General features: G+C 34.1%; 1 protein-coding gene across 3 annotated transcripts in view; it reads right to left on the bottom strand.

Annotated features, from left to right (window-relative positions):
* Positions 1–760: 760 nt before the first annotated feature.
* The window catches only part of CPB2 (carboxypeptidase B2), a 168,172-nt gene continuing 148,948 nt past the window's right edge, over positions 761–19,984 (bottom strand). For all 3 annotated transcript variants that reach the window (XM_031958368.1, XM_003765885.4, XM_031958367.1), the window contains exons 6-11: positions 15,547–15,651; positions 14,670–14,780; positions 13,199–13,292; positions 7,948–8,150; positions 5,614–5,701; positions 761–1,527 (exon numbers count right to left, since the gene is read on the bottom strand). In XM_031958368.1, coding sequence (XP_031814228.1) covers positions 1,343–1,527; positions 5,614–5,701; positions 7,948–8,150; positions 13,199–13,292; positions 14,670–14,780; positions 15,547–15,651 — 786 coding nt within the window. In that variant the 3' untranslated portion in view covers positions 761–1,342. The remainder of the gene's footprint in view (positions 1,528–5,613; positions 5,702–7,947; positions 8,151–13,198; positions 13,293–14,669; positions 14,781–15,546; positions 15,652–19,984) is intronic.

Below are 19,984 nucleotides of genomic sequence, written 5' to 3'. Positions count from 1 at the left end.
AAAATCAAATAAAACCCCTTATATTTGGCATTTGCTGATTTTTACAAAAAAAAAATGAAATAAAACCCCTTCTTTTACAAAAAAAAAAAAAATCAAATAAAACCCCTTCTATTTGGCATTTGCTGATTTTTACCCAAAAAAATCAAATAAAACCCCTTCTATTTGGCATTTGCTGCTTTTTACAAAAAAAAAAAAAAATCAAATAAAACCCCTTCTTTTTTTAAAAAAAAAAAAAAAAAAAAAAATCAAATAAAACCCGTATTTAGAGCAGTATACGGTTAGTTAGATGGGGGGAAGGGGAGGGGACGGGGAAGAAAAGCAACAAGAGACCATTTTTTTTCTTTTTTTTCCCCCATCATAAAATTTCTAACCGGACACATACTAAGAACACAAAATGTCACGTTAATGCTGTAATTTGTTTCATTCATTCAGCAAACATTTATTGAAGAGTATTGGTGAAACTTCTAGTCTTGGCTGCCATCTTTATCACTGTGTGATCTTTATTCATTCATATTAAATAAACATTGATTAAGCCCCAGGCACTAAGCTAAACGCGGGGGAGACAGCAGTAGGGAAAAGACGGTTCCTGCCCTCGAGGACTTGACAAGCTGTCCCTTCATGTAGACTCTCCACCTGTTCAAAGGGTAGTTTCCTGCATAGTTTGGTCTGCGGAACCCTTTTCAGCGCTGACATTTTCTACGTCTCCTGGTCTTTGCAAGTGGACAGTTTGGTTTCAAGACCAAACTCCTAACTGCACCCCCAAGAAGTAGGGCTAAGAAAAGCGTCCTAAGTTATATTATGAAGGGGGTTTTAAATTGGGGAAGACCCACATCCAAGAGCCTCTGCTAACCTTCTCATCTTGGCTAAAATTTCACAGTCGGAAAAGTTTCCACAATAAACGTTCTTCACACGGATGAATTAGCAGATCTAGACCACTACCCACTGTACACATAACAACAAAATCTAAGACAGAAGAAGAAAGTAATATGTTGCTTTATTTTATTTGAAGTAAAAGAACAAATCTGTCAAAAGTTTGGACCAAAATTTGATAGTGACATTTTTTTCCTTGCTTTCTCATTATAATCCTTAAATTTGAGGTTCATTTCTAGTCAGCAAGAACATAGGACTGACTTTTTAAATTACTTTTAAAGTTAAAACGAGATACTGGGTCACCTTCCTACTATACCTCCTTCCCCCAAAGAAGTAGCATTTATGCTGACTATATCCCTTTGATAAAAACCTGAAAGGGTAGAAAATCTTTTACCTAAACTACAATTTCTTTTGAAAAATCTGATAAAATAATGGATACTATCTTAAAATCATTTATTTAAAATGGGGTACATTAAGTTTTAAGGATGACATGAGAAGCTATTGTATAAATAGCTGCAAAAGTTTCTGTCGCTGTTGGTTTGATAAAACTTTCTGGAAGCAAGAATCCATATTGGCCTTTATCTCGAAGTTCAATAGTAAAAGAATATTTGATGCCCATGTCATAGGCCCAGTCATCTGAACCTCCAGGAGATAAATCTGGAAAAATATGAATAAGTTAATTACTATGTGAAACAGAGGTAACCTCTTATAACCTCAAATTATGCTCCCCACCAAAAAGAAATCTAATAGAATCCAAGGGATTCTTCATTCCTAAAATGTATTCCCTCCTCACCTTCTCTCTGAACCCTTCAAAATTCACCTCAGGACTTAACTATCCTACATAAACCCTCCTTGATTCTTACCCCTTTCTATTGTGAGACTGTTTCCTTCTCAAACTATGTTGTATTATACTTATCTATAAAGAGAAGGCCTTTAATAAAAATCTGTTTAATTAAATTCTAACTGTGTACACATGGAGAAGAAGGGTAATACAGTGTAATTAGAGACAAGAAAACACTTTATTAGCTTATGACTATGGGAAAGTAACTTACCCTTTTTATACCTCAGCTGTGAGTCTCATGAGTTCATTGTCTTTGTAGGCACAGTGCATGGTATATAATAGGTACTTAATAAATATTGAATTGAATATATTTTTCTTACCTCCCTTCAAGTTTATATACTTAAGCTGGACAGAAAGTAAGTAGTAACAGTCAAATCTCAAAACTTTATGGTTTTATGGAAAAGCACTGGATTGGATTGGATTCTTAGCACTGGTACTTAGTAGCTACCTGACCCTGGCCAAGTCACAAGCTTTAGTTTCCTCATCTAAATGAAGAGATAATTTGTTCAGAAAGTGCTTTGTCAGCCTTAAAATCCTCAAAAGATTTTCATGGTATGACCACTCCTCTAAATATAACCTCTCTATGTGTGAACTTGTCATACACTTTTTGTGAGCCTTTTGGGGGTTTTCTTGGCAAAGACACTGGAGTGGTTTGCTATTTCTTTCTCCAGTTTATTTTACTTGCCACAGGAAACTGAGGCAAATAGAATTAAGTAGCATGACTAGGGTTACATGGCTAGTAAGTGTCTAAGGCCAGATTTAAACTGAGTCTTCCTGATTCCAGGCTTGTATTCCCTAGATGTGGACACTCCTACTCTAAATTCAACCTCTCTAAGTGATGTGAACTATCTTCCCCTGCAGGAAGAAGCCCATCTGGCAATTACCAGATATAACCAATTCCTAGACTATCTTGTTGATATAGAGTGAAGCCAATGGCAGAGAGCCTAGGTACTCCTAAACCCCCTTCAGTGTCCTAGGGAACTCTGAAGAAAGATGTGAAATGCAACATACCTGGCCTTCAGGCAATGGAGGAGGAGGGTTAGCATGACAAAAATATGAGTATTGTAACAATAAAGATGCATTATCTTCTGCTTTGGCACTGAATCAAAATTTTTTTTTAATTTAAAATTTAAAAAAAGAACCACTGGATCTTTTCTTTTGGGTTACACCTAAAACATATCTGTTGCCTTTCTTGATTAGAACATGATCTCTATAAGAAGAGGACTGGCTTAGTCTTATATTAGAATCCTCAGTACTTAGCCCAGAGCTTCATACCTAATTAAAACTTAATAACTGCTTTCCCTTCCTTCTTTTTCCTAGTTTTAAAAAAAACTTCCATGAATCCTTAAATGAAAGAAGTGAAAGAAGAAATGAATGAATGTATATTTATATATTTAATATTAGATGGTTTTATAATAGAATGATAAACAGGAGAAATGTATAAGAAGATTAGAAAGCAAAGAGAGGGCCAAGTTGTGGAGGGTTTTAAAAGTAAAACAGGATTTTATATTTGGTCCTGAAGGAGGGAACAACTGGAGTTTGACCTGGAGTAGAGCAGGGGTATTAAGCATAGGCCCACAAGTCACATTGTGGCCACAACACTACTCTGTCTATCTGAAGCAGATGAAAATTTCACTGGGGAATATTTAAGCAAATAAATAAAAACAAAATAGAGCATAATGTTAACATGTAGTTTTTTAAGTCAACATGTGGCCCCAACAAGATTCTTATATATGGGTTAGTAGCTCCAATTTCTATTTGAGTTTGATACCACAGAAATACAGAGTGACTTGGTTTAACCTGCACTTTAGAAAGATCTCTTTGGCAGTTGAGTACAGAATAGATTGGAGAGAGAATGGACTTGAGATAGAGAACCCAAACAGAAGACTATTGCATCTAAATAGACAAGGCATGAGATGACAAAGGCCTACCATGGCAGCAGCTAATTCTATGTGTATCCTTTCCCCTACTTCCTTTTTATTTTAATGCCAAATCCTAACATCTTTTCCCCCATAGTACTGTTTGAATTTGTTTCTCCTTCTATTTTACCAAAATCCAAACCATCATTTTATTTCTGGATTATAAAAAAAATTTCTCATAATTAGTCTTTCTCATTTTCACCCTAAATTTTCCTATACATCCCAAAACATTGCCAGAATAATCTTACTCAATTATTTTTGAAAAATTACTACCCTACTCAATAACCAAAGAAGATATGACTTTATCCTATATCAACTTTTTACTCTTTATTTTAACATTCAAAGATCTCTATCCTCTAACTTTCCAAGCTTACCTCTCCTTCTTCTCTGTTACAATCTTTCAAGCCAACCCAAATTTAAACTTGTGTTTATCCCTTATGTATAATCTATTTATCCTAACTCTACTTTTGTTCAAATATTCTCCCCTGTATACAATGTTAGCTTCCCTTATTTCTACAAACACACACACACACAGACACAGTCCAAGTTTCAACTCAAAAGTCACGATTTCTAGGTAGCCTTCACAGATACAATTGTTCTGATATTACTCTTGTTCCCCATCTATACAGCATCCATCAATATATGTTTTATGGTGTTATTTTATACTTATTAATGTGAGCTTTGTAATTGTCCTTGAGTCATATCACCTGTCATATATGTTTGTTTTTATTATATTCCTCTTTCTTCAAGAGTCAGACTATGTCTTCTAGATCTTTTGTGTTTTCAATTCTATCTCCCTAGGTCAGACATGCTTGGGAAGCCCTATAACTGCAATGAATACTTATATCATAACCAGGCTTGGGTTTACTCATCGTTTGGGTTCCCCAAATCTGAATGTTTATGCTTACATCTCAATAATTGGAATGCTTATATTTATTGATGTGCATCCCAATGCACCTTGTCCAGAAATTACATCCTCTGCATTTTTGCTTAAATGCTTGTGCTGAACACTACACAACGTAAAGCTGGTAGAGACTGGAGAGGAAGCCACCCACCAAATGACCAAATGAATTTCTAAAACTATTTCAGGTTTTGGGATTTGTTCTCATAACTGACAATGATCATGGAATACTAACAATAATATTACTCTGTGGTAAAGCAAAGAGTAATGTCACATAAATTTAGACTTCTGAGGCAAATTAGAGCTAAATTGTGAAGGCTTTGAACATTCAGCTAAGAGAATTGAAGAACAGCATCTCAGAGAGTGTCAAACAATCTTCATTTTGGTACCATAGTATGCTGCTATTCCTCCAGTGTAGATTTTTACAGTGTATTATTTATGAATGTTACATTTATTTGTATGTTACATTCTTCTCAGGTACAATCATTTTAGAAACAAATACTTTTCTTTGCTATTTAGTAATATATGTGTATAAAACATATACAATATTTATGTATATGTATTTTATAGCATAAGTTATTACACATCATTATTAATAAACATATATATAAGTATAGTATGCATGTGTATTACTATATAACACAACTAAACTTTTTTCTCAAATAACTGCAAGAGAGGAATGTAATGCAAATAAGAACAGTTGTATATATATATATATATGTGTGTGTGTGTGTGTGTGTATTTGTGTGTACATTCACATGTATACATGTGTATATATAGTTATTATATATATAATATGAGTGCATGAGAAAGAGAGAGGGTTACTAAATATCTCCGGTAAAGTTTATGTTTCTAAAATGACTGCAACAGAAAAGAATCCAACATACATAATATATTCATGTATATATATGACATGTAATATATAAGATAGTTAAAGGGAGGGAGAGAAGTGTATACTCTATAGAAGATTATATAGAGAAAATTATAATATATAACTACATTACATATTATAATATAATATAATGTAATATACATGCTTATATGACAATTGTTTTCAAAGAGCTTAAAGAAATAATACTTACATATTGTTGATGCACCAGGGCCATATTCATAATAAATATTTTCATTAACTCTCAGAATAGCTTGAGCTGCTTGGCTTGCCAGTAGAGACTGAAATTATTAAGATATGGGATTTTCATCAGAGCATAACTTAATAAGGAGAATGGTAGACGTGGTTAGCAGATGGCAACGTTATATTTTATTTTTAGATTTATCTCAATTTTAGTAGAGCGAATATTTGAAAATAGAGATTTACAACAATCTAATTCAACCTAAGTCAACATAATACAATATAAAGCAATAGATAAATGAACCTTGCACTACAAAAGGATTATTTGCTTCACAGATATTTGTAATGTAATGGCTTTAATTAGCAAGCTCTTATAGACATATTAAAAATATACTTCAGTTTTTAAAAGTTTGATTCATACTTAGTGTTTCATTTCTAATATAAATTTAAATATTTATTTGTATTTAATTTATAAGGCAATTTAGAAAGTTTATTCATGTAATATAGTTTAATGCTAGCTAACATTTTTTTCTACTTCTTTAGAGTCCACCATTATCTCATTTGACCCTCACAACAATTGTGCAAGGTAGTTGTAATGCAAATGTTTCTAGGTTCATTCAAACTAAGGAACTGAAATTCAAACTAAATTGCCTAAATTTGCACATCTATAAAGTGGTACTAGAGCTACTAGAATCTAGAGTCCAGGTCCTCTGATTCCAAATAGAGCTCTCTTTCTGATCTACCACAGTATTTTCTCTATCTCTCCACCACTCTCTTATCATTCTCCATTCCTTCTCTCTAAAAATACCTGTTTTTCTTTTCTAAAATTTCCCTTAATTTCAAAACTTTTTACGTCAGAACTAACATAATAAACTATAACTTAGGAGAAGACAATCAATCCCTGTACCCAAATTTGAAGTTTGCTTTATATCTTTGTCTCTCTCTCTCTCTCTCTTTCTCTCTCTCTCTCTGATTCTCAGATTTAGAATCTTGACATTCTCATTTGGCCAAAAGGAGGCATGAATGACCCTGGGCATTTAATCTCTCATCGTACTTTAATTGCAGACAAGAGGTCTGTATTGGTAAAGGGAATTTGCTCCCCTGAGAGCTTCCTCTACCAGTGAAATCACTAGTCTAACCCCTAGTTCCTAAGTTTTGTATATACTTGATCATGTCCTAGTTGTCTTGCCCAGGAGAATGTAAGTAAGCTTCTTTACACTACATGGAAACACTACTTTACACTACAGAAAAAAGCAGAGACATATTTCACATGGATTTGGATACAGAGGAAGGAAGATACAGATTTGGATACAGAGAGGTAAAGACTGAATTCAACTGAACAAATTACCCAGCAGAGATGCTATACCAAGCTCCATAAGGACTCCATCATTAAAGAAAGGGCTTCCAGACATGTAGCACCAAGAGCTCTAGGTTGTTTTTGTCATACCCTACAGACATGTTTCACCAGCATTGTACCCTAATTCTTCCTAGGAATGCTGTGTATTTTTGTAGAAGTGAACCCTAGGTTTATGAAGGGGAATTTTTTTCCTACAGTTCCTATAATACCATCATAATAAATACCTTTTCTAAGAGTGATGTAAACTGTGTCCCCTTTAATGGAGGGAGGGGGAGGATCTGATGTAAATTGTGTCCCCTTTAATCTTTAGGAGAAAGGTCGGAAAGGAATCTTTGGGGGAAGGGTGATCCGGAGTCTCAAACCCTCCCAGCCTCTAGGAAGCAGCCTTCTGTCCATAAGGGAAACTCCCAGATAAGTAATCTCATTCAATTGGAGATCTTGACCTGGGGCATAATCACCACCTCTCTTGAATTGAAAATTAGCCCTTAATCTCCCCAGCCTCTAACCTCAGCCTCAAACCTCAGAAGGCTAATAAAAAATGACTCTGAACCTGAATCTTTGCTAATGACCTTTTGGATTTAGCACACTGGGTCTTTCTCAGTGTAAATCTTTGCAGAAGTCCTAACAGGATTTTGCCCACTAAGAAAGCTGTTTTCTTAGTGTAAATAAACCTATTCTCTCTGCAAACCTCAAGCCTGTATTCATTGGGGTTCATGAATTCTTTTGCAAAACTTATCACTGGCCAAGGGGGATCCCATTGCTGTCGGGGGAATCTCTCAACCTTCAATTCTCACATCTCAACAAAAGGTTATTTTTTAATATGTGCTTTTTGAAATTGAGAACTAGTATTTTTTTCCCCTTTGTATCCACAGTACTTGGCACATAATTGGCATTTAATAAAGCCTTTTTAAGTGATCCAGAATTGGATCACTTTTGAAATATTTCTTAAAATGTTAACAAGAAGTCAAAATTTTTTCAAGTACTACTTACTAGTTCTTCATGGTCTTTACTTTGGCTCAAAGTATAGGAGTATGGAAACAGCACCATCTGAGAATATGAATGTAAAGTTATATATGCTTTAATGTGATTCAAATTTCTTCTGATAAAACTGGTTACTGCCTTTACTTCTGGTTCTGACTCAGGATATGGTCCACAGTAAATTTCCTTGCATGATGAATTTGATGCACCTACCTCTGGAACAAAAATTAATAGAAATTATCACTAAAAGATTCAAAAGGAATAGATTGTTTTGGTTTATATATATTCCATCTATAATTTCCATTCCAACTAGCATATCTCTCATGCTTTTTGAATGTTGGGCTTATAATTTTTTTCTGGATTATAATTGTTTTGGTAAATGCCAAAACTTAAATTTGAGCCTACTTAGTTCATGATTCCAGGTTAGGTCTTTCCAATTAAAAAAAAAACACTTGATTTGAACTTAAAAGATTTATATTTTACTTTTGTAATTAATCATGGTCAAACAATTTAATTTCTGAACCAGTTTTCATGTGTGTTAAGTGGGATAATAATAGTAATATTTATTCTGAGTCTCTCATGAGATTTATTTTAAGAATTGCATAAGATCATGTATTAACATGTTTTATAAACCATTTCTGTATGGTTATGTAGGATGACGCAAAACAAAGAAGGCTTGTTGTTGGATTTACATGTGTGAAAGAAGCAGAAATTCGAAACAAATGAGTGAGATAGAGGGTGATGCTTCATACTGACTCTACCTGCCCCTTTTTTCCTTCTCAGCTATCCAAATTTTAATTTTCTTAGGATATTCAATCAATTAAGGAGAGGGAAAAGAGAGAGGGCTGAATTAAAATTATGATGTCACAAGCACGTGTAGGTCTCATAAGGGTTATTTGGTTGAATTTCTTGAAATGTGTTTGGGAGGAACTGGGTCCCTATAGGGAGCTAAAGACCTTTTTATTCTAAGATAGACATGGATTTGGCACTTCTATGTGGCTCCTGATGACAGGAAAATGTTAGTTCAAAGACAGGTAGATTGAGAAATAAGGAAGAGGGTCTAAATAATCAATGGCTCCATGTTTATTAAAAGAAATAAAACTTTGACTGCATTTCTAAGCTAAAAGAGAGGAAGAATTCAGTGTGCCTCTTAAAGAGAAGATATAGTGCCTTAGCTGAGGACTTCAGCTGAGGCCTGGTAAAGATCAGCAATGAGTAATTTGGGAGGTAAAAGAGACATATGAAGCTTAAAGAGAAATAAAGGTCAGGATATGGTGAGATACACTGCACAAGAAACGTCCCTGAATGGAGCAATTTCTAGCAGAGAAAAGATCCAAAAAGAAAAGTGCAATAAAATCATTAGATAACATCCCTGTTCCTATAGCAACAGAGGCATGAGTTGCCTCTACATATGTGTGTTTTAGTTATATATGTTCTCTGCGTTTATTGATCCATAAATATACTTTAGTCACACATGTCCCCCTGAGGTGTACCCCAGGTTTATGGGTAAAATCTTCTATTGCTTCTATTACTTTTTTTACTCTGCTATTTCATTAATGTCTTTGTTTTGAATAACTCTGTTTTCTGGCTGACTAAAAGCAATAAGTACAATAAAGATTGTGGAGGCACCTAAGTCCATAGAGTGCTGGGTCTGTATTCAGGAAGACACGAGTTCAAATTTAGACTCAAACATTAGCTGTGTAACTCTGGGTAACATATTTGCCTTAATCCACTGGAGAAGGAAAGAAAAAAGCATTCCAGTATTTTCTACTTGGGCCATTTGGTAGGCAATAAATCCCTAAGTTTCCTGCTTTGTGAAAAGTAACATTTCCTTTATTTTGTTCTAAACTCTCCTCTTTCAGGTTTCAAAAAGGAAACCTTAGTTTCACCAATTTGAAATTTGATAGGGGCAGCTAGATGATACAGTGGATAAAGCACCAGCTCTGAAGTCAGGAGGATCTGAGGTCAAATCTGATCCCAAATACTTAACACTTTCTAGCTCTATGACCCTGGATAAGTCACTTAACCCCAATTACCTCAGGAAAAAAAAAAAAGAAAGAAGGAAATTTGGTAGAGTTCAATCTGTCGATGCTATGCCTGATTTTATAGACTTCAATCATATTAGTCTCAGCCCTCTTTTTTCCAGTCAAGGTATATTCATCTTTTCTTAATTTGCTTTCCATAGGTAGGTGTTTGTCCCTTCATTCATTACATTTTCCTTGGGCATCCTCCAAAACTGTTAGGTCTTTCAAGAGGCTGCCAATTAAGGGAATATTATGATTCTGTTGGATTTTTTCATCAGCTACCATAAGTTTCTACCCTGCAATTGACAGGAGGAAAATGAACCTAGAGAGACCAAATGTTATATATGGTCATACAGGTAAAGACCATATATGGCACTTCAAGATTTGCAAATGCTTTTACTTGCATCATCTCATTTGGTCCTCACAATTACCCAGTGAAGTAGGTGGTGTTATTGTGCCTATTGAGGAAATTGAAGCCCATAGATATTAACTGAATTACTTCTTGCTTTTTATTCATTTATGTCCAATTCTTTGTGACTCCATTTGGGGTTTTGTTGGTAAAAATACTGGAATGATTTATAATTTCCTTCTCCAGCTAATTTTACAGGTGAAACAACTGAGGCAGACAAATTTAAGTAACTTAGTCAGTGTCACTCACCTAATATCTAAAGTCTCATTTGAACTCAGGTTTTCCTGAACCCAGAACTCAGTGCACTATGATTTCATTTAGCTACCCTAATTGTTTCAAGAGTCACCTAATTAGCAAATATCTATGGAGGGATTATAGTCCTAGCTCTTCCTAACTCTGATTCCAGGATTCTTTCCATGATGGCATACTATGCTGACAGTAAGAACAGATCTAACCAAGGAACATTTCTAGCCATATAACACGTCATATTAATTGAAACAAGTAGTCTTGTTATATTTCCCATTTATTTTTCCCAATCTCTTAAGCAAGTGCTAAATCTTTCCTCTCTAATATCCCAAAATTTCTGTTTTGTTTTTTTTTAATAAAAAACTTTACTTGAGCTATTTTCAACAAGCATATATGCAGTTAAATTCATCAACAAATCAGCAATTATTCAAACTGATTGTTCCCACACATGAAGATAATGCCACTTTTGGTCTTATTCTAGAAACTACAAACTTCAGAACATAACAACAAGAACAACAACAATCATCACTAACATTTATATGGTGATTTAAGGCTTGCAAAGCATTTTACATATATTATCTATCCTTTTATTCATCTTAAAATAGCAACCACTAAAAATGCAGAAAACCAATTACAAAGGAAATCCAAAATGTTCATTTGCTTTTTAAAAGTATGTAGAATACAGTATCTTTTGTAGAAAGACAAGTGAACATAGGCAATTGTGATTAAGGCAAAAACCTTAATAATCACTTTTAAATTGTTAAATATTTAATATTACATTTAAAATAAAATACTGTTCAGAATATATTTTATATTTTTTCTTTTTCAGGTTGTCAGCAAGCAAACTACTGCCCAGAGTCACTGAATCTTGATGATGAAGTTTTCTGGTTTTGTTTCAAACCAGAAGGTTTTCCCCTGTTCCATTTTCCACCATATAATGGTCCAAATAGAGCCCCAAATAGTCAAATCAGAAACATGGTACACACTCAACACAGAAATATCCCTATGGGGCAGAAAAGTCATCCCACTTCAGTCACAGAATAAAAAAGTTTGCAAGAAATAGAGGGATTCTTCTCAGAACTTAACACAGTGAGAGTGAATCTCCCATTACCTTATTTCTCTGGCCAGAACAAGATTCTTCAGCTCCCCCAACCTTAGAAATGTGCTCCTCTTGAAAAAGATACTAAAACAAATCCTCAACAATGCAGAAATTCCATAAGCTCAACTTCTGATTCTCCCAAGGTTCCCATCATTCTCAATTTAGCTCCATTACTAGACCATTAGTTCTAGCTAGACATTAAAGCAAAGGGTACCTCTATGACTATCAAAGGACACAGAAAGACAACTGAGTCATTACAACATTGAGATATCAGGGGGGAAAAAAGACCCTAATTGTTCATTATACCCCTACTTAAGCCTCTGTAATAATTTGGCTATTATAAAGACTCCAGTACCAAAAGACACAGGAAACAGATGAGTCTGTGGGAGACAAGGCTAAGTAGGATGTTAAGAAAATAACACCCCTCTCCCAAGCTGCCTTTTATAAACTTCTTTTTGTTCAAAGTTTAATCCTCCATTTGGGTTTTTCTTGTCAAAGATACTGGAATGGTTAGCCATTTCCTTTTCTAGTTCATTTTACAGGTGAAGAAACTGAGGTAAACAGGGTGAAGTGATTTGCCCAGGGTCACATAGTTAGTGAATATCTGAAGTCATATTTGAATGCAAGTCCTTTTGATTCCAGGCTCAGTGCTTTATCCACTGAGTCACCTAACTGCCCCAGAGGTACCCACCTAGAATGCTAAAGAGGAGATAGTCAGCCTACTCCAAGATCATGAAGCCAAGTTGGGATTGGGGGGGAAATGAAGATTGGCTGACATAGCTGACCTGGGGCTCTATTAAATGTAATACTAAATATATAATAAGGAAGGAAGGAAGGAAGGAAGGAAGGAAGGAAGGAAGGAAGGAAGGAAGGAAGGAAGGAAGGAAGGAAGGAAGGAAGGAAGGAAGAGAGGGAGGGAGGGAGGGAGGGAGGGAGGAAGGGAGGGAGGGAGGAAAAAAGGAAGAGAAAATGAAAAAGAAAAAAGTGGTAGCCTAATAAATAAGAAGTGTCAAAGGAAGATTTGTCTTTTTTTTGTTCAGTGAGAAATCTACCAAAAGCAGAGTACTTAAAGTCAAATTTTCTAGAATGTTTTCTTTAAAGAATTCACTGTCTAATTAAATATCACTTCACCTTCTTCTGAATAAATTTAGCCTCAGGAAAGTTAGATAGTTTGTCCAATATCTATGTTCAATTCTTTACTAAATCAGAGAAATCTTTTTTTTTCTTTTTCAATGGTCCAAATCAATGACACTTTACTGTATCTAAGTGATAGAAAGCCAGTCTGAGATTGGAAATATCTATGTTCAAGTCCTACTAGATGACTCTGGGTAACTCGCTTCCTTAAGTAATTCTCTGAGGCTCAGAGAAATTGCTGCCCAGCTTTGGTAGAAGGAATTTCCTCATATTGGAATACTCTAGGTTAATGAAAGCCCAGTTCTACTCACTATCCCACCAATTAATAGTAAAAAGGACACATCATCATACCACACCAATGTTTTGAAGCAAAGTTTCTGTTCAAATCAGTCCCAAAGCATCCATTTCCCTCATGCAGGGAACGGTTCTTTCTCCACATTCGGTTCTAAGCAAAGATAGGAAAAGTGAGAGTACAATAAGCCGTTTACATTGGGTATCCCTCCTTCACTCTTCACAGGTCACTGCTTCTTCCTACTATTTCTTCCTCTATCACATCTCTTTGAGCATTGACTTTCTCACCATGCCCATAACTGCTATCTTTGTCTGAGCCAACCATCTTCTGTTGGATTATTTATACCAGTCTCCTAGTTAGATTCCTTATTGTCACTTTCCCTTCCCTCTAATTTATCCTACATGTTGTGTCCTCCCTCTAGGTCATTTGGAGCCTCTTCTCAAAAGTTTATAATGCTTTATATCGTTCCATCACAATGTAATCACTGCAGAGATTCTTACTCTGTTAACAACCTTGGGAGATGGTCCATGGATTTGCATAACTACATATAATCATCATCTGGTGGCCAAAACAAATGATGATTTCAACATTAGACAAGTAATCAAAACCTTTCTGGTTTGGCAAGACTTAATAAAGCTTATGTTGTTTAAGCTGAGCCCTAGGAGAACACAGGGTTACTGGTGCACCCCAATGAGAAATCACCCACTTTATGGGTGGGTGGCAATCAAGAACATGTTGGATAAGAGGGCATCAATTATAACCAGATCCACCTGGATGAGATAATGCATCCACTAAGTAGGTATTTAAACAGGAAGGGACAAAAAATAGCCTTATTATAAGCCTGCTTAAAGATACTTAGCCTTAATACTTTGGGGGATAAATCACTTTCATTTTATTAATTTTTTTCTTCTTTGATTAATAGAATTTTTGAATTGAACTATACATTAAAAATCATCTAGACCAACTGCCCTGTCAATGAAGAAATCCCTTTTATAAAAGCTAGCTTCTGCTTCAATAGGTTTCATGACAAAGAGCAAACTGCACTACAAGTTGTACATCCTTTGCTTTCAATGACATCAGAATGACATCTTGACTAGCTCATGAATTAGATTTAAGTGAGGCAGGGCTGTTGCAAAGTCATCAGGAGGGCAATAAATAATACCTTATGCCTCCTACTTTTACCTATGGATCCCAGTAGTGGTGCTGGTGGTGGTAATGGTAGTAGTAGTAGTAGTAGCATTTATATAGGACTTTAAAGTTTTCAAAGTGCTTTTCATCTATTAATCCATTTTTCATTAATGGGTATACAGAATGTCTGTTTCTTTTGAGAGGATGTTTTAGATGGGATTTTTATTAAGGTATAAATTGAACTAGATATACTCTAAGGTCCTTTGCAACTCAGATTCTATGAATCTTTAGTAACAAGCTATTAAATCCCAAGATCCCTTGTCTGTATGACGCTCATAAGATATATCCACTCATGAGCCCATGCAGAGAATTTCCCAAAGATATTAAATGCTTTTCACTGACCTTTTTCCATGTGTAATCATAACCATCCACATTCAATACAGGCATGACATAGAAATCTAGATGATTCAGAAGCTTAGTGATTTTAGCTTGTTTTCCATAAAATTGAGTTGCCTAAAAAACAAAATAAGATGTGATTTTCTTGATTCCTTTCAGTGAAGACACCATAATTACCTCATGTATTTAAGTTTGTGTACTTTAATCCTTAAAAGTATATTCATTCTACAAAAGAAGTGAAGTTTCAACCATAGTACAATGCTACTCCATTCTAACGGGTGGTTCTATCATGGACACATGGTCTAGATAAATGGCACAAACTGAAAGTGTGATTCATTAAGTGTTAGTGACATTGTGAATTGGTCTAGCCTTCCTGGAAAGCAATTTACAACTATTCCCATAACATTATTAAATTGTGCCATAAACTTATGAATCGATGATATAATTATTAGCTCAAAGAGATCAAGGAGTCAAAAGAAATATCCCTTATATAACACAATATTTGAAGCAGCATTTTTCACAATAGAAAAAATAAGTTCTTATGGGAAGTTATGATAACCACTTTATGATGCATTTTCTAGTAATGGTTTATGAAAAATGGAGACTGGCTTAATCTTGATAATTCAAGCCAGTCATTTGCATTGATTAAAAAAAATCTTTCTTAATGAAATTCTCAAGATAATGGCTTCATTTTTTTTTCATTTCATTTAGTATGCACAAGTACTTCCAAAGTCTAACAATATTAATTCTTAACTGATTCTTTCGCCCTTTTCAGCATGGGGTAGGAAAGAAAATAAAACTGCCAAGACTGAATCATTGGAAACAAAATAAAGAATAAGGCTGGGATCATTCTTCCAAACAGTAGAATGATCTATATACTCACATAACCTATGAACCACAAGCAGAAAGCTGGAGACACCCATTCTCGAGCATGGATACCACAGTCAATCCATATAGCATTTTTTGATGTATTTTGTTTTGTAGAAAGCTAAACAAGAAAGAAAATTTGTAATTGAAAATGGAACTGATGCTCTTCTACATGACAGTTGCATGCTTCCTCATGGGGGATAAATAGAGGTAGAAAAAGAGGTTTATAGACTCTAACTAATTCTCTGATTTTTAAAAATTTCCTGATGCTAAATTCTCAAGGAAATTTAGATTATTTCCTAAAGGATAATGGATAAAATTTCATGAAAAAAAGTTTTCATTTGCAATCTTTTTAAAATAGTATTTTACTTTTTCCAATTATTTTTTTTTCAATTTTATATTTTCCAATTTTAAGTTCCAAATTTTTCCCCTCCCTTCCTCTTCTAGGTTACATATGGTATACAATAGGGCTTCTTAAACTTTTTCCACTTGTGACCTCTTTTTGCCAAAGAAATTTTTATATAATCCTGGATATACAAGTATATAAAACAAGTATGGAAATGAAGAATTTCCTGATAATAAAGAAATTTATTTTAAAACAAATCTTTGGTATATATATATAATTTTGCCATTTACTAAAGATGAAAGCAAATTTACATGCTAATTAGATGGTGCTTGTTTATTTTTACATAAAAAATTAAATCTTGGCAGAATATTTGATACTGCAGGCACAGAACATTCACAAACCTTTTGCTGTAGCCAAATTTTTTACAACCCCCACATTCAATTACACTGTTCCATATGGGGTCATGACACACAGTTTAAAAAGCTTTGGTATACAGTATAGATAGCAATTATATATGCACACTCATGCAAAACATATTTCCATATTAGTCATATTGTGAAAGAAGAAACAGATCAAAAGGAAAAAACACACAAAAAAATGTAGAAAGTGAAAATAGTATGCTTCAATCTGCATTCAGACTCCATCAGTTCTTTCTCTGGGTATGGATAGCATTTTCCCTCACATCATTTGTAATGTTGCAAAAACGTAGGAGCCAGTTTTCAAATGAATATTTCTTTTATCAAAATTTTATAAAAGCTACACAGGCTTAACCATAGAAGTTTACTGGATGAAAACATTTCTTCAGAGAGCTAATAAAATCCAGGCACATTGCCTCCTGATGATCTAACAATCCAGGCATGGAATTCAGATTATTCTAGAGTAAAGCCTACAGACTTCTCAGAATCATATCTTTAAATACAAAAAAGAAAATACAAGTTACAAAGGAAATTAGTTATTTCAAAAAATCTTTTTACGTATATCAGTTTGCTTGCTGTCTTGGGGAGGAGAGGAAATTAAAAAACAGAGGAAGAAAAAAATTGGAACTCAAAAGCTTACAAAAATGAATGTTGAAAACCATCTTTACTTGTAATTGGAAAAATAATATACCACTAAAATAAAAAAGTTAATATCTTTAAAAGTTCTGGCCTCCAGAATTAAGAAACCTTTTTTAGAAGAAGAGATTGCTCACATAATTACAATAATAAGAGCTAATTTTACATAGTCTTTTAATGTTTGCAAAGTACTTTATAGATATTATCTTATTTGATCCTCTCAACAACCTTATAAAGTCAGGTTTTGGTTATTGGCTTTCATTGTTGAAGGGGACCAAAATAACATCATTATGTTAGTCAAGTTATAAACATTAATTAAATGCTTCCTGTGTCTCAGGTACTCTGCTAAGTACTAAAAACAAGATATCTTTTCATCATGGAGCTTACAATCTAATAGAGGAAGAGAAAAATGAAAAGTGGATTTTTGGGGGGTAACCCAGTATACTATAGAGTAATAATCCTTAAATAGGGTATAGGGTACCCAGCAAGGGGACATGTGTGTTCCATGGAGTTGAAGCCAAACAGAGTTACTAAAAGAAAAAAGGATTACCAGGAAGGTTGTGAGCTCTCTAAAAGGGAAAGTTTTGGAAGAAGTTAGTTTTCCTCTTTGCAGTCAGATGGGAGAAATAAGGAAATGAGGTTGAGAGAGATGAAGTATCTTGCTCAGAGTCAAACCACTAGAAAATATCTGAAGCAGGATTTGAACTAATTACTTCCTGATTCCAAGTCAAACAATCCATTCACTGTCACCAGGTGAGATCTTCAAATATTAAATATCTCAAAGGAGTCTTTGACAAGTGGGACATGACAGCAAATTTGTGGATGAATTCTCTAATCAGTGCCTGAAGTGTCAATAGTCTATATTTTTGATTCAAAAGAAATAAGAATGAGCAAAATGAGTGAGGCACAATTGATCATTGCATTCTGTATATTTTCAAGTTTAACTTATATTCTTCATTAGGCAAATCAAACTGGACCTCTTCAAAATAGAATTAATTCCCTCTCATCCAAACCTTACTCCTTTTTGTTATTTTTTTTTTTTTGAGTTAAATCATTTGAGTCATACCTGACTCTTTGTGATTCAATTCAAGGTTTCTTGGCAAAGATACTAGTTTGCCATTTTCTTCTCCAGCTCATTTTACAGATGAGGAAACTGAGGCAAACAGAACAAAGGGAGTTGCTCAGAGTCACATAGCTAGTGTCTGAAGCCAGATTTGAACTCATGAAGATGATCCTGACTCCATGTCTGGCACTTTGTGTACTGTGGCACCAACTAGTTGCCCATCCCTCTTTCTATTTTGGTCTTCATCCTTTTGATCCAGATTTACAACCTCACTGTTATTCTTGACTATTCACTCTCATTCACCCCATATATCATGTTGCTAGGATCAACATATTTATTTTTTTAAATCTTTTCAATCTCATCAAACATTTAAGTAATTAAGCTAAAAATTTGGGATTTTCATCCCAAAAAGCATGAAGTGGATGATTTTGACCAAAAAATGTTTTAAAAACAAGTGATAAGCAATCAATCCAAAAAAAAAAACTTAGTTTAGTCCATTATTTTAATGTATACTCATAGGCTTTCTAAAACAAGCGAGCTGAAAAATTAAGCTGCAAGTTACTCAAGTAGCTTGACTCCTTAAATGTTATTTAATAAATTTAACATTTAATATTACCTATTGAATATTGCTAAGTAACACAGTAGATAGAATGCCACACCTGGAGTCAGATGACTCCAGTTCAAATCTAATTTCAGACAAACTTTTTAGCTGTGTGACCATAGACAAATCATTTGACTTTGTTTGCTTCAGTTTCCTCATTTGTAAAATAAATTGGAGAAAGAAATGACAAATCACTCCAGTGTCTTTGCCAAAAACCTCAAGTGAGGTCACAAAGAGTAAGAAGTGATTGAACAACAATATTCAAAATCTTTTAATTTAATTGGGTATTATTGTGTCATAAGAAATGATGAAATGGACAGTTTCATAATAAACTAGAAAGACTTCTATAAACTGATTCAGAGTAAATTAAGCAGAATTTAAAGAATAACAGCATTAGAAAAAAATGCAACTTTGAAAATTTTTATTACTATGATCAATGTCATGACAAACTATAATTCCAAAGGATCAAAGATGAAGCTTTCAACCACAAAGGTGATGGACTTACAATGCAGATTAACAGCTACATTTTTTAATACAGCCGATATAGGAATTTTACTTGCTTGATTATGCATATTTTATAAGGGTTTTCTTTGCTGGTTGTTGTTATTCAATAGGGAATGAGATGGGAAAAAAATAAACAATTATTCTTCAGAAAAAATACAATTTTAAAAATATTTCCTGAAGTCCTAATCTTACGATCATAAGAAAGTATATAAAACATTTTGTAAAATTTAAACTGTTATACAAAGGGCAATTATTATTAAGTCCAAAAAAAGAGAAAGTAGTTTTGAGATTTAGAAGAGATCAGAAATTACCTAGTCCAATCTCTCCTTTTATGAATAAGAAATGAGACCTAAAGAACTAAATGACCAATGTCACACAGGCCAATATTTGAACCCAACAACTATCATTTAGCAGAGTGTACAACCATGCGCCAGGTATTTTGCTACATGTTTGGAGTACCAAAATTCAGTACTGTATCTACTATACCATGACTGACAAATGAAACAAAAAAAAATTAGTTTCTGTTATAACTGCTGAGGTAGCCTTTGTGACAACAATAAACCAATTTAGCTACTTAGTAATAATAATAATACTAGCATTTACGTAGCTCTTTAAAGTGCTTTGCCTGAGTTATCCCATTTGATCCTCACAATATCCCTGGAAGGTAGTTGCCATTATCATCCCCATTTTCAGAAGAGGAAATAAATGGTGAGTGTCACTTGTTCAGGGTCATTCAGGTAGTGTCTGAACCAAGCTTCAAACTGTGGTCTTCCTTATCTGAGATAATAAAACCAAACCATAATATGAAGGAAGATGCTGAGAAAGAGAATAAAGTAAAAGAAACCAAGATCTAATTTATTTACTTTTAAGTTTTACAAGGACATGGAG

The sequence above is a fragment of the Sarcophilus harrisii genome, chromosome 3 (assembly GCF_902635505.1).
Source record: "Sarcophilus harrisii chromosome 3, mSarHar1.11, whole genome shotgun sequence".
In the NCBI taxonomy this organism is placed as follows: Eukaryota; Metazoa; Chordata; class Mammalia; order Dasyuromorphia; family Dasyuridae; genus Sarcophilus; species Sarcophilus harrisii.
The sequence above is the reverse complement of the archived record's forward strand: the minus strand, read 5'-3'. Positions and strand labels throughout refer to the sequence as shown.